This window comes from Bufo bufo, chromosome 1 (assembly GCF_905171765.1).
Source record: "Bufo bufo chromosome 1, aBufBuf1.1, whole genome shotgun sequence".
In the NCBI taxonomy this organism is placed as follows: Eukaryota; Metazoa; Chordata; class Amphibia; order Anura; family Bufonidae; genus Bufo; species Bufo bufo.
Genome location: NC_053389.1, coordinates 177,323,139 through 177,339,094, shown reverse-complemented (window position 1 = coordinate 177,339,094; position 15,956 = coordinate 177,323,139). Strand labels below are relative to the sequence as shown.

At 42.3% G+C, this 15,956-nt stretch overlaps 1 protein-coding gene across 7 annotated transcripts in view; it reads right to left on the bottom strand.

The window, feature by feature from the left end:
- The window catches only part of TNNT1 (troponin T1, slow skeletal type), a 49,011-nt gene extending 33,255 nt beyond the window's left edge, over positions 1 to 15,756 (bottom strand). For 5 of the 7 annotated variants that reach the window (XM_040432474.1, XM_040432494.1, XM_040432481.1 and 2 more), the window contains exons 1-3: positions 15,641 to 15,755; positions 1,946 to 1,990; positions 223 to 236 (exon numbers count right to left, since the gene is read on the bottom strand). In XM_040432474.1, the coding sequence (XP_040288408.1) occupies positions 223 to 236; positions 1,946 to 1,974 (43 nt within the window). In that variant the 5' untranslated portion in view covers positions 1,975 to 1,990; positions 15,641 to 15,755. Of the gene's footprint in view, positions 1 to 222; positions 237 to 1,945; positions 1,991 to 15,640 lie in introns of all 7 variants that reach the window. The other 2 variants (XM_040432456.1, XM_040432463.1) reach the window with 1 other exon arrangement.
- Positions 15,757 to 15,956: the final 200 nt, after the last annotated feature.

Below are 15,956 nucleotides of genomic sequence, written 5' to 3'. Positions count from 1 at the left end.
CAACTTGTCCACAGGTTGTGTGTTGTATTGCAGCTCTGCAACCTGTGGACAGGTGTGATGCATTTTGCAGAATAAAGCAGCCATGTGTTTGCAATCCTGGACAACCCATCCAGCACTGCAGTCTACAGCCAACCTGGACCGGAAGGTCATAATGATGATAATAACAGTAGCAGCATATCATACTATTCCTATGTAATTATAGAGAATTAAAAGATGACTTACCTTCCTGCTGCTCCCTGTGTGGTGCAACAGAGACAGGTGAGAATAGAAAGAAGAACACAGAAATAAGACATTAATCCAGGATAAAACATAAAAAATTAGAAAGCAATGTAAAAATATTATTGATGGGTTAGTGACCATATTTAGTGTAGATGCTGGGGGGAGTAATGTTGACAGTGTGACTTCATGTGGGTATCTGTCCCCTGATGAAGAGACTATGGTTATCTGGAAATCTTAACAAATACTGTAGATGCTAAGTTTGCTCCATCTATCATCTGGGAACAAACTCTGTAGTATTGTACGTGCAGGGTCAGATCTGGCCACCATGCAGTCCACGCAATTGCCTGGTTCACCCTGCAGCAGAACCACTTTCAGCTGCATTCACCATAAAGTTGAACACAATGATGAAGCAGGGATCAGTCAGCTCCCTGCCCACCATTCACCCTGTGACTGGTGGTTTGGCGCTGATTGGCACAATGAAGTAACACCATTGCATCTCTGCCAGACAGACCGGAGTAGATTTAGGCCTCTTTCACACGTCCTGGATTTGCTCCGGATGCGTCGCGTGTGCATTGCGCGCAAGTAAAACCGCGCAAGTAGGCACGCAATTGCAGTCAGTTTTGACTACGATTGCGTTCCGATGTTCAGTTTTTTCAGCGTGAGTGCAATACGTTTTGTACGCGCGTGAGTAAAAACTGAATGTGGTACCCAGACCCGAAACTGGACTTCTTCACTGAAGTTCGGGTTTGGGTTAGGTGTTCTATTCACTTTATTATTTTCCCTTATAACATGGTTATAAGGGAAAATAATAGCATTCTTAATACAGAATGCTTACTAAAATGTGGATTTCTATCTTCATTCAGCAGGACCTGCGCTGACGTCACCATGCTCACCACATGGTGAGCGCGATTACATCATCAAAGGTCCTTTTGCAGGTCCTGAAAGAAGAAGCAAGAAGACGATGCCAGCTGTGCGATCAATTGGATAAGGTGAGTACATTTTTTTATTTTTTAACCCCTTAATCCACATTTTAGTAAGCATTCTGTATTAAGAATGCTATTATTACCACATCCAGTTTTTACTCACACGCGTACAAAACGCATTGCACTCGCGCAGAAAAAAAAAACTGAACATCAGAATGCAATGGCAGTCAAAACTGACTGCAATTGCGTGCCTACTCGCGCGTTTTTCCCACAATGCACATGTGACGCATCCGGAGCAAATCAGGGACGCCCGTGTGAGGCCTTACAGTGAGAGATCTGCTGCATTTAATGTGGAAATGTGGCTAATTGAGTATTCATTTTGGAAACACTAAAAAGACACTGTATTGTGGGCACTTAAGGGCCCCTCATCGTGTTAGGGGCACAAATGGGGAATAATAATGCATTGGGGGCACAGAAGGGGGCATAACTTTGTGTTGGGCACATAAGAGGGTATATAAGGGGGCATCATATTGTGTGAGGTGCACGTTAGAGGGTGTCATACTATGTAAGGGGCACATAAGGGGACATTATGTATGTGGGGCGCATAAGGGGGTCACCATATTAGCAATGTGATAAGTGGAGCTAAGCAGTGCTACAGGTCAAAGTTTAGCAGTGCAACAGGGGACCCCCACAATAATTTTGCTTGGGGTCCAGGAAATGCCAAATCCGCCCATGTGTATGAGAAGTCTCAAAAAACAGAAATATGGTACCTAAGAAACATGACAGAGCCATGTATAACTTACTCATAGTCCACGTCTTCTGTATCAGACATTATGGCAGAAATTCACCTGCAGATAAAGAACACATACAGTATATACCAGTATATTTATATATCCAGAAAAACATACTTTCATCCAGAATGATGTTGATGTAAAGCAGAATTGCACTCACAGTTGAGCTTTTTCTATAGAAGGTGACCACACTGATGCAATATGTGAGCTTGGACTTTTGTAAAAAAATAAAAATAAAACCCAAACCCTTAGGCGCAGCGCATAGTTTGTTATTAGAGAAATTCTCTGATACAACATTTAGTTCACAAGGCCAAAAGGCCAGGGAAAGCGGACAATACTGCTGCCAGCGGTGCTGGACTGTGGTGTTTGGAAGTTCTAGGGAGGTGTTTTTGTACTGATCTGGGGTAGTTGTGGCACTTTTGGGCGCTTCTAGGAAGGTATTTAGTGCTGCTTTGTGGTGTTTGTCACTTCTGAAGATGTATGCTATGCTGCACTGTGGTATATTCCGGTGCTTCTCAGAAGGTATTTTGTGTTGCTTTGTGGTGTTTGGCACTTCTGGGGAGGTATTTAGTTCTCCATTGGGATGTTTGTCTGGTACTTCTGGGGAGGTATGTTGTGCTGCACTGTGGTATTTGGTGCTGCTAGGGGTTAATATCTGCACTGCTTGGTGGTATTTGGTTGGCACTGCTAGGGTTAATATTGATGCCAGATGGTTGTGTTTGATCGGTGCTGTGCAGTTGTATTTGTTCACTGGTGAGGCCTGGTATTATCGTTGATTCGCTGGTGAGACCAGAGTTGAAAAAGTTGAAAAAGCCCAGTTTTACACCATTTTGACCAGTTTTTTAAATGCAGTTTTAAGTGTACATGCAGCCACCTGCAGGGGAGGTGAGGATGGGAGAAGGGGTGTTGGCTATGATGATGGCAGTGATACTAACAGTTCACATTGGCAGTCTTCCCCTCTGGTACACCCTTTCTTCCCTCGGGGCACACCCTGGTGTTGGAGCACCTGCCCGGTGAAAGTTGGAGTCCCCTTGGTGTTAGGAGAGTGTTTGGCAGGGATCAAGGCGGAAGTATAGATGTAGGGCTGGCAGATTATGTAGGCAATAATCAGGCTTGTTGATTGCAACAAATAAAGTCTCTTTACTGAGTTGATGATGGGGGTTGCAGTACAGGTAGCATCAATAGCACAATTCAAAGGTATTTCATAGGCAGTATTTTCCCAAAGGCCATATATAGGCAACAACAATGATGGCAGTTGTAGTACTCCCAGTCTCTCTCTCTTTCACTAAAGACACTTTGCATTTACTCCAAATAACTGTTGGCATTCTACAATGTCCTTATTAACCCATTCTGCAATTCCTGAGCTGAAGGGGTGCAGATTTAAGATCTGGATGCTTGAGCAATATTCCCTCTCCACAACAGCAACGTCCCTTACCATAAATGGGCTGTACCTGACTGACAGTATCTTGCACATCCTTGAGGTGATGTTAGACCTTCTCAGATGGCTTGCCTCCATCTCTCAGGAATACTCTGCTGTTGAAGTTATTTCATCTCTCAAGCCTCAGAGATAAATGTTCTCTGAGCTGGAGGCCTGGTCTGCAGACACCCTCTCTTTCATGTCCTTCCTGCAACTCTCCTCAGACTAGACCCACTAACTAGGGGACGGACCTTGTTCCATCAGCCTAGCAACCTAACCAGTGAACCAATGTTAACCATATGAGTGCCTATATATTTGCTATTGGGTTTACACAGTGCATAAAAAAATAACTGCTTTAGGGTAAATTCACACAAATGTAAGCGGTCCATGCAATTCAGATGTTTATATTTAGTGAATAGGAGACGAAGGGTAATAGGTTCGGTATCTTCATTCTGGATTTTGATGAGTCTGTTACCTAAATGGTGTTCTGGATTATTATATACATATAATAATAACAGTTTTATACTTTGTATAATCACTCATTTATCAGGCAAATAAAAGGGGGTCCTTATATAACACTTTACATAACACACTGCTGCGTTAATAGCCAGTGTATGGCTTTACTCCTATGACCTATTGCTAGGAGGCTCCTGCAGCAATAGGCTAACGCCAGACCAATCTATATGCGTGTCATCTGCAAAGCCCCTGAGTCTACTTCTGATATTTAACTGGCTTTTTGGATAAGGGTGCCTTGTTGTTCCAGAAAGGAAGAATGTGATAGTAAGCTCTACATAAATATTCCTTCTTCTCAAATCAGAAAATGCCAGATGATGGAAGCTATCTGAGGACTGGACTATTTTGAGTAGGCCCTGCTATCTAGTTATAACTTGGTATTAAATATAAAACAGATGGGACAAAGAAACGGAATCCAGTGTTACAAGATTATTGTACGCTGATGTAAGGCCAAGGTTCCTGCATTCATCTCACAAACCTTAGTAGAAGCAATAGCAACGCAATCAGGGGTTAAACTCATGTGTGGTCATATTCCAAAAATGGTCCATGGAACCTGGTGGACACCTCAATGTCAGAATATTCCAACCTGCTAATAATGAGGAAAGACAAATACTGGGACTGAAGCACCTCTGCGGATAATTCTTATATACCGTAATTAAAGGGGTTCTCCACTTGGAACAATTCCATTCTATTAGAATGGTTCCCTGTTGGTCAGATGAACACAGTCAGTTACAAACTTTGGGAGAAACTCAACAGCAAGTGCGCAGTTTCCATGCAGTGCCTCCACAGGTGAAATGATGCATTGCACAGCTGTCTGGGATAATGCATAGATGTGTCAAGTCCTCCAGTGAGCTACACTCTGCTCTGAGGGTCCTAGCCTCTTAACTAGATAATTATTTTTTTTACTAGAGACCTCCCCCAACCTCCATTTGGCCTTACTTGAGGGAGACTTTGTAGCAAATATCGGTAGGTTTTAAGAAAAAGAAACTCCAACAAAAATGATACCCATAAAAAATAAAAATAATTTAATATTGTCCAGTATATGTGCATTATAGTACAGCTCAAAATATACATTGTGGTACACTCTTCCCAGATACATGTGGTTTTTACTTTTTTTTTGAGGAAATGGCAACTTCCTGTCATATATTGTAAAGTCATAGCCAATCAGCATGTCAAAATGTTAGTCAGTCCTCAATTTTCTGTGGTAAAACCTACCATAAGCTCTGTTCACATTGGGTTAGGAGACTCTTTCAGGGTTTACATTACTGTTATTCACCAGAAAAGTGCAACATGCATTGCCGATCAAAATGGCAGAAACCTCCACATAACCTGTGAAGACCCATATTATAAGTCTATGGGGTTTTCTGGTTGACGGTCGTATACACCATAGAACAGATCTGCCCCAGTGCCGTGGCCTCCATAAGTAGTGTATTACATTAGTGTTATATATTGCAGGGACATGCTAGAGCCTTCAGAGACTTTATTGATAGAGCTCCAAAATGGATAACCTCTGTTAAAGGGGTTGTGCAGTGCTAAAATATCGATGATCTATCCTCAGGATAGGTCATCAATATCAGATCGGCGGCAGTCCGACTCCTGATACCCTCTACGATCCACCATGTCAGGAGCCTGTATTCCTCCTGTAATTAGGGCTAATATGTCAGCCTTAGTTACAGGAGAAATCAGCAATAAAAATGTAATGTTAAAGGGTTGTCTCAGCTGGAAGGTTGGTGGCATAGATATGCCACCAATGTCAGACAGGTGCGGGTCCCAGATCTCTAGAATGAAGTGCCTAACGTTCAGAAGAGCGCACCATGCATGCGTGGCCACCTTCCATTAATTCCTATGGGAGAGACAAAAATAGTTGAGAGGTGCTCTTGGCTCTTTTTAGAAGTCCTATAGAAATGAATGGAGATTGCACCGCGCGAGTGCGGCCACCGCTCCATTTACTTCTATGGAACTGCTGGAAATAGCCGGGCCAATGCTCTGCTATTTTCTGCACTCCCATAGAAATGAATGGAGGGTGGCCGCGCATGCGCTGTGGACTGTCATTCTCTTTAGGCTAAATGCACACGATCAGGATTGCATGCAGATTTTCTACGCGGATTTGCATGTGGAAAATCCGCACCGTAGGTCATGTACATTGTATTTGAAATTCTCATGCACATGATGAGGATTTTTTCCACGTGGATTTTGACCTACGGTGCGAATTTTAAAATCTGCAGCATGTCAATTTATTTTTCCTGTCTGGATTTTCTCCATTCACCTCAATGGTGACAGTAAAAATCTGCATGCAGAACATCCGCACCAAATCCGCATGCAAATCCACACCAATTGATGCGGATTGACTTCACAGATTTCCCTGCGAATACCTGCAGATTTCAGTGCGGATTTTCCGCACATAAATCCTGAACGTGTGCATTTACCCTTAAGAGCTTCGTTCTAGATATCATGCAGGTCCCGCACCTATCCTAGCGATATGCCACCAATGTTCCAGGTGAGACAACCCCTTTAAATGCTCCTCCAAAGTTCTTAAAAACGGGGCAAAAAGTGAAGTGTAAAAAAATAAATAAAAAAGACAAAATAAAAATAAATAAATAGAAAAACATCACTAGTCCCCAACTCAGCTCCTAGCCTGGCCCCCATCAACCATAAACTATATGATCCTTATAAATAAACACCAATCGTAAGTAACTCACAGAGTGAGTATGCGTACTAGGCCATATACCAAGTATCAACACCAAAAGAGAGAACAGGCACAGCACGACTAACAAAATATGTGAACTTTATTATGGTTCCCAGAAGGGAAAAATGCAATAAAAACGATAACAGACAATACAAAACAATGGTGGATAACACACAGGGTGGAGGGATCACAAATAGACAAGATACAGCATTAAACCAATGTTGGATAAGGCCAAAGAGGTACTAGATGATGAATAGATACCCCAGTGGGGGACATATATGCATGACCTCACCAACCTGGACAAAATATTAAAGCCAGATTCAGTACATACTTATTAAAGTGCATAAAGTACAATGTACATGGACAATAAATAGTATACTAGATAAATGATGCCATAAATAAATACCAAAATGGTGATCCAATGAGCCCCAACGCACGTTTCGCGTAAGCTTCCTCAGGGGGGATGTATGTGCACATCATCTAGTACCTCTTTGGCCTTATCCAACATTGGTTTAATGCTGTATCTTGTCTATTTGTGATCCCTCCACCCTGTGTGTTATCCACCATTGTTTTGTATTGTCTGTTATCGTTTTTATTGCATTTTTCCCTTCTGGGAACCATAATAAAGTTCACATATTTTGTTAGTCGTGCTGTGCCTGTTCTCTCTTTTGGTATATATTCCTTATATCAAAACGGCCATAATGGAAAGAGGGCTTAATTTGAAAATATATTTTTTTTAGCACTTTGTACAGCATACAAAAATATGAAACACTGTCAATTTTTTATTTTTTACATTTTGTTGGCTATAAAAATTAAAAACAAAAAAACGAAAGTAAAAAATTGCATAAAAATAAAGAGCCATGTATCAGTGGAAAAAAAAAAAGATTCAAAGATTATTTACATAACTGAATGGAAAAAAATATAGGGTTTTCAAAGCTATATGTACTGAAAATGTGTCTGGTTTGGAGGGGGGGTGGGGGTAAATGGTCTTGAACTGGTTAATAAAATGCATTAGAAGTTTATGGAAAAGGACTCAGTCAGCCATCCGGTCATCCAGCTGGTGAGCGGTGCAGGAATAAGATGGAAGTCATGGGATCCAGATGCAAGTGGGAAAGTTTATTGTAAAAACAGCGGTGGAATGCTCTTCCTATGTCACTGGTCAGATCTCAGTGGGGTTACCTCTGCTCCAACATAAACACCAATAACTATATTTAACAATTCCCCATGGCATCCAGAAGCTGCCTTATTTATTGACCAAGGCATATTTGGAATGGGATCTGAATATGTCATTAAAGCAATCCGAAAATCTCAGGGTACCATCAGAACCTCCAGACCAGAGGAACGAGCCCGACAGCTGCTTAAATGTCAGGTTTATTTTCATGTTCTGCTATTGTGTCCTAGTCCTTTGTAATCTCACATCTCTTTAAATATAACACATTCCTCTCCCTCCTGGGTGCCAGGGACGTGGGCTCTCTGCCTTCTGCACTCATCACGAAATCACACATCATCATCACATTGCTCAGATAAACCCCATGAATCACCACCATGTGCACAAACCTGCAGTTTTCCATGTCACTTTATCTTGTCGAGCGCACTTGAGATTAAAGAAGACCAGCCTGCTCTCCTGGTATTTATATCTTAGTGAATACTTGACTTCTCTATGTACGGTACTAAGAATTCTGGAGCATCTTTCTCTTCCAATCGTGCCCTTCCCTTATTATTCCTCTTAACTATAAGGCCTCTTGCACACGAATGTTTTTTTTTCCATCTCCGTTTTTTTGTGTTCCATTTGCGGTCCATATGCGGAACCATTCACTTCAATGGGTTCGCAAAAACAACGGACGATACTCCGTATGCATTCCGTTTCCGTATTTCCTTTCCGTTCAAAGATAGAACATGTCCTATTATTGCCCGCAAATCACGTTCCGTGGCTCCGTTCAAGTCAATGGTTCCACAAAAAAAACGGAATGCATCCATATGTCTTCTGTATCCGTTCCGTTTTTGCGGAACCATCTATTGAAAATTTTATGCCCAGCCCAATTTTTTTATGTACTTAAAACTGTTTAAACATTATTGTATGCTTCCATTTCCGTTTGCGATCTGCAAAAAACGAATCACAAACGGAAACCAAACGGAAAAACAGAACGGCAAAACGGAACGGAAACACTACTGAAACAAAAACCCGGAAAAACGGATCCGTTAAAAAACGGAACGCAAAATACTGAAAAAGCCATACGGTCGTGTGCAAGGGGCCTAAATAAAATCACAGATTGGCCTTCTCTTTGCTAAAGGTGTGTGTCCCCACACGGTCAGGTACTGTCAGCAGCACTGATTAGACAATGTCAGGTTGTGTTGGGAATTTCAAATATTCATACATTTCTGGGAGGAATAAAAGAGGAATGTCACGATGCAGAGTTGTAAGAGAAGGCGCTTCAGAAATATTTTATGAAGGACTCAGGTATTTATTAAGAGAAACATTTCAGGAGAGAGGACAGGGGTTCATTGAGGAGGATGGACTTTCCATTACTTTGTATTTATAAAGTTTAGGGCTCATGCACATGGCTGTTGCCGTTTTTGCAGTCCACAAATTGCATATCCGCAAAACATGGCCGTTTGCGTTCGACATTTTGCAGGAATTTCCTAACCCTGTCCTTAAACCGGACAAGAATAGGATATGTTCTATTTTTTTTTGCGGGGCCACAGAACAGACTTACGGAAGCGGACAGCACATGGTGTTCTGTCCGCACTTTTGTGGCCCCATTGAAATGAATGGGTCCGCATCTGACCCGCCAAAAATGCGGTTTAGATGCGGACAAAAACCACGGTCGTGTGCACGAGCCCTTAGAGGGTAATTACATTGTGATGTGAACTGATTGCTGACCGTTCATTTGAATGCAATGCTGCAGGAGGAGGAATAATAGAGGAACGGCACGATTGGAAGAGGAAAGATGCTGCAGAATTCTTAGTATATGAAGAATTGAGCTAAGATATACCGGTAAGCACCAGGAGCCATCATTGTTGTTGGTATTTTATTTAGACATAATATCGTATTTTATTTAGACATAATATCCAGCCTGTGGCCCTCCAGGTATAGCAAAACTCCCAGCTTAATCTGACAGTGGCAGTAGTAGAAAGCCACAAGCCGTGGGCTGCTGTGTCTATAACGTATATCCAGTCTGTCTATGTGCCTTAGAAATGCAAACACTGTATACCAGGGGGACGTCTACTAACGTCATCACGACCTTGTAAAATGTGCCAAAATTTTGAGCATTTCTTGCACATAAGGGGAGAGATTCATGAAATGTTCTAAAAGGAAAACTGGCTTTGTTGCCCCTAGCGACCAATCCCAGGACAGCTTTCATTTTACTAGTGCATACAATGAATTGAAAGCTGTGCTGTGATTGGTTGCTATGGGCAACAAATCTCCCCCAATGTCGCTTCAAGTTTTAGACCAACTTATAAAGCAGATGTGCCAAAAAAATCATCCTCTGCACCAGGCGGGACTAGGGATGTGGTCAGCAGGGGAACGAGTGGGGCTTAGCGGAAAGGGCAGTGATTGAAGGTGCTAAAACCCTCATTTATCGGGTCAGTACATCTTTGACGTGGCAACTAAAATTGTAATGTGTTGGCAGAACATACTGCTGACAATATACAAAGTGAATGGGGGGAGGGGGGGGGAGATCGTCTGTCCCTTTTACTGTGCTTCCGGATACGAAAGGCACTTTAAAATGGTGGTTCCATCTCAACATTCATGTAATTTCACTTGGATGAGCTACAAATATCAGATTGGTGCAGGTCCCATCTCTAGGACCCACTCCTGTCTCCAGAAGTGATGGCAGAGAAGCCACACGTGCCAGGACACCCTCCAATCCCGCTATGGAAGTTCCGAAAAAAGTGCTGGCTCAGCTATTTCCAGCCTTCCCATAGCGGTGAATAGGGAGGTGTCTGTGCTTGCGCGGTGTGCTGTCCATTCACTTTTATGGGATTTCTGAAAATGGCTGAGCGTGCTCGCTTGGCTATTTTCAAATGAAAAATGGACAGGATGTCGCAAGTGCGCAGAGTGCTCCCCTTCACAGAGGTGGGACCCACACCTATCTAACTTTTGTGGCATACCCTCGCGATATGGGACAACCCCTTTAAAGGAGCGCTGCTTGGTTTGTATGTGGTCGATCACTGCTCTTTTACTGCTTGGCATGGACCCTGTAGGAGTACCCTTACCCTACACGTGTGTCTTGTTAAAATACAACAAATGGTTAATGTACAGTAAATGCAGTCATGGTTGATAATGACACCTCTTATTAGCCACTCATAGTGTTAATGAAACACCGTTTATTTTCCCTTGTTCTATATCTAGGTAGTCTGAGTCACTTACAGGATTAGCCAGGGATAACAGGCTTCAGCTTGTCCCATATCACTAATGAGGTGATCATCAGCTTCAGCATCTTTCCATTTTTGCCCAGGCTGCCATATATATTAAAGTGGACCTGCCACCTCTCCTGACATGCCTTTTTTAATAGCTTCATGCATTCCCCATGTAATAACAGTTCTGGAGCATCTATTTTGATCCCTCTATGTTGTGCAATTCCTTCATTATGTCTACTAGAAGTTATGAATGAATTGCAAGCAGTCTGCAGTAAGGGTACAGAGGGGAGGTAACCAGTTGGGGGGGGGGGGGGTGTACCTGTACAGACTGACTCTATCCAATCAGTGCTGCCATTTTCAGTCTGTGCAGGTACACCCCCAACTTGTTACCTCCCCTCTGTACCCTTACTGAAGGCTAATAGCAATTCATTCATAACTTCTAGTAGGAATAATAAAGGAATAGCACAACATAGAGCCATAAGAATAGATGCTCCAGAACAGTTTTTACATGGAGAATACATGAAGCTAATAAAACAAGCATGTCAGGAGAGGTGACTGGTCCTCTTTAAGGCAATACAGAAATGTACTGGATTACAAAACAGATTTGTACCTAAGGTCACGAGCTATGAGAACTACCAGGAAGAAAACCCAACATAAAATGTTTATATAACATTTGCTACTATAGCTTTTAATCCAAGAAATGTGCTAATGTGTTATTGCTGCTTTTGTTCCTGATCTGGATAACTTCTGTATTATAAGGAAATGCTACGTTATATAACTTCCCGACATTACATTCACCAAACACAGGACCCTAAGGCCTCTTTCACACGGGCGTTGCGGAAAAATGTGCGGGTGCGTTGCGGGAACACCCGCGATTTTTCCGCGCGAGTGCAAAACATTGTAATGCGTTTTGCACTCGCGTGAGAAAAATCGCGCGTGTTTGGTACCCAAACCCGAACTTCTTCACAGAAGTTCGGGCTTGGCATCGGTGTTCTGTAAATAGTATTATTTTCCCTTATAACATGGTTATAAGGGAAAATAATAGCATTCTGAATACAGAATGCTAAGTAAAACAGGGCTGGAGGGGGTTAAAAAAAATAAAAAATCATTTAACTCACCTTAATCCACTTGCTCGCGATGCCGGGCATCTCCGTCTGACTCTTTTACTGTATAGGACCTGTGGAGAGCGTTAACTATAGTTTAAGGACCTGGGATGACGTCACTATGGTCATCACATGGTACGTCACATGATCTTTTACCATGGTGAATCACCATGGTAAAAGATCATGTGACGTACCATGTGATGACCAGAGTGACGTCATCCCAGGTCCTTAAACTATAGTTAATGCTCTCCACAGGTCCTATACAGTAAAAGAGTCAGCCGGAGATGCCGGCTACGCGAGCAAGTGGATAAAGGTGAGTTAAATGACTTTTTATTTTTTTTTAACCCCTCCAGCCCTGTTTTACTAAGCATTCTGTATTCAGAATGCTATTATTTTCCCTTATAACCATGTTATAAGGGAAAATAATAAGGTTCGGGTCTCCATCCCGATCGTCTCCTAGCAACCGTGCGTGAAAATCGCACCGCATCCGCACTTGCTTGCGGATGCTTGCGATTTTCACGCAACCCCATTCATTTCTATGGGGCCTGCGTTACGTGAAAAACGCACAAACAGGAGCATGCTGCGATTTTCACGCAACGCAAAAGTGATGCGTGAAAATCACCGCTCGTGTGCACAGCCCCATAGAAATGAATGGGTCAGTATTCAGTGCGGGTGCAATGCGTTCACCTCCCGCATCGCATCCGCGCGGAATACTCGCTCTTGTGAAAGGGGCCTAACTTTCAGGATTTCTGGTGTCCCATAAGAGAAAAGATTCAGCCACCCACCCCCACATGTACATTACCAGTTTTCTATCTTGTACCCCAACACTCACTCTCCTTATAGCAGTTGTCTCTGTGGCAACTGGGTAATAATTAAAAACACAAAAAACAACAGCAAAAAATGAAATGCAACATAGGAGCAGTGAAGGAAGTACAATCCCAGACACCAAAATGAATTGAGACCCCTGACCAAACCATAAATTAATGTGGCCCCAAAATGTATCCAGGTCCTGGTCATACACCAAAATGAATTCAGACCCCAGATTCCAAGATTCATTCCATACCTCTAAATTAATCCACACTCCAGACCAGACTTCACAATGATTAATCTAGACTTCAGTTAAGACCCCTATGTAAATCCAGGACCCAAAATTATACCAGACCCCCAGAATAGACACCAACATTTCTTCAGACTCGAGACCAAACCCTGCAAACTAATTCAGATCTCGTACCAGACCCCTAACTTAATCAAAACTCTATTCCAGACCACAACATTAATTCAGACCAAATCACAAACCAAAGACCGCATCCATAAATAATCCAGATCAGACTCCAAAATGAATCCTGGACCAGATTAAAGGTGTTGTACAGTGGGTACATATCTGTTACCTGTTCTCAGGATTGGCAGGGCTCCAACACCCGCTACCCCTGCCTATCAGCTGTTTGAAGAGAAGACGGTGCTCATGCAAGTGCTGTTTCCTTTTCAAGATTACACTGCACGACGTCTCGCTTGTAGCGGCGGCGCAGTGTCATTTCAAGTGCTCACCCCAATGGGGTGAGAACTTGTAATCACACTGCGCTGCCAAGACCAACTACTGTAAATAATAACGGTCACATAAATTCATCTTCTCTTCAAACAGCTGATCGGCAGTAGCACCGGGTGTCAAACCCCCCGCCAATCTGATATTGATGACCTATCCTTAAAATAGGTCACCAGTATTTTCATAACCCCTTTAATGCAGATACCAGGCTGCGAAATTAAACTAGACCTCAAGCCAAATATCCGAATGAATGCAGACCTCAGGCTCAGATCACACTCCTAAAATCAAGACAGGAACCCAAAATGAATCTAAGGCACGAATTAGACCCCTGAAAAAAATGAAGAACTCAACATTAGTCCAGACCCCAGATCAGATATAAATGGAACTATGTCTATGCCTGGAATTTCTGTACCAGAATAATGGATCCCTGATGGCTATGAAGATATATTAAATTTTAAACCTTTTAACATTTTAGCATTTCCCGAAATGTTGCTTGTAGTGAATGTATGTGAATGTATGTCCATGTTACATTTGCTGGTTTTGTTCTTCCGTAACGCAAATGGTTTTACAAACGGAACTAATGTGCCCTGAATTTCTATGAAAGATCAAAGTGCGAAACACATGAAAGAGAACTGCAAATAGTAACATCAAGGGTCTGTTTTAATCCCCCCCTCCCGTTGGCAATGAGAAGATATAACACATATACTGTACATGTGATAGTGTGTTGTCTCCATATGAAGCTGCATTTAGTAATACGGTATGAATACATACAGTGCCGATTTTTTTGGTATGCATATTTTGGGCTGGTGTCGGTCATATCATCAATCATTGTCTAGTGAAGTAGATGGCATAACCCCTAAACGTGAGAGTGGGCTACTCTAAAGATGCTGCATGCTATGGATTCACCAGAGATCAGTACTCTAGGGATGTCATTAGCCGGACTTAAGACCCATGTTAGCTGGCTTTAATATATATTTGTATTACAGCATCAATACCCAGATCATGGTAATATTTCTCCCTAAATCCCAGGTGCTAGGTCGTGTGTGTCCCATGAGAAAAGTCCAAGTATGTGAGTAGTCATTACCTGTGGAGTTGTCAGGCAGACTATTGTGCTATATGTGTTATATCTCCATCCAGAAAACCTAGATGGCAACCATTATGGATCTTAGGGAGATAGAGGCTAATTCAAGTAGGTTAGACAAGTGTCTGACTGGTGGGCGTCCAACTGCTGGGACCTCCTTTGTTCATGAGAACAAGGGTCCTGTCCCCCATTTGAATGGAACAGTGATGGAACATATACTGTGCAGCTCGGCGGAGATAGTTGAGTGCTATACTTGCTATTTTGGGCAGTCCCATGGACTCTGCATTAAGCAGCATTGGTGCATGTCCATCCACTGCGCCATTTAAATAGAGGACAGAAGACTCCCGTTCTCATGATTGGTGAGGATTCCAGTGGTCAGACTCAATTCCCCACCAATCTGACACTTTGTGGATCAGTCATAAGTTGTCATTTTGGGACCACCCTTTAGGTAACTGAGCGCATATGGATAGCAAATACTGAAGTCTACTTTTCATGCTTATTTACACTTCCTTAGAAAGGTTGGTGGGTGTACTTAAAGAGACCAGTCCTGTGTGGAGACCTACTGGAAGTACTTCATGATATGCTAGCGAGATGGTTCTCTATTTTGCCAGATACCTCTTTGCATATTACGTACACTTCCTGCATGCTTATTCCTACAGCTTGTTTCTATGAAGGCAATACCATATGTCTATACTGTCTATTAGTTCATGTAATGGACTACACTCATTCCCATTGATGTTCCACAATTACTGTTAGGTTGGCACGCTTGTAAGCCAGGAGTCCTATAAATTAGGTCAATAGCTAGCACCCCAGTTATCAAATTTGGAAAACACAATACAACATATAAGTCAGAATATTATATAAGTTGAGTTCTTTGACACAAAGTAAGAAATTCCTTTAAGTATTTGAAATAACCACATACTTTATATTACTTTCAAATATACATACAAACATATGAAAATAATAGTTATATAGAGGAGGCCTTTCTTGGGCTGTGGAACTTACCTCTGCACCTTACACAGTGGTGGGAATGACAGGCTGACAGCTTGGACCCTCTGACTTCAGCTCTGTAACGGAGCCGTCTGCAGAGAGCAAGGCTTTAGTGTGAGAAACTGGACACCACAGTTTTACATCAGTCACATTGTATTGGGTGAGTGAGATCCCCACATCAATATATGGAAAGTGACTAGACACATATTAATGCGGCAGAGCCTGGCACCTCAGAATAACTAGTGATGTGCAGCTAGATTTCACAATATTTAATATAGGGGTAAAGATTTGAAGTCATTCTACCTCTCTATAGTAATCATAGCGGACATTG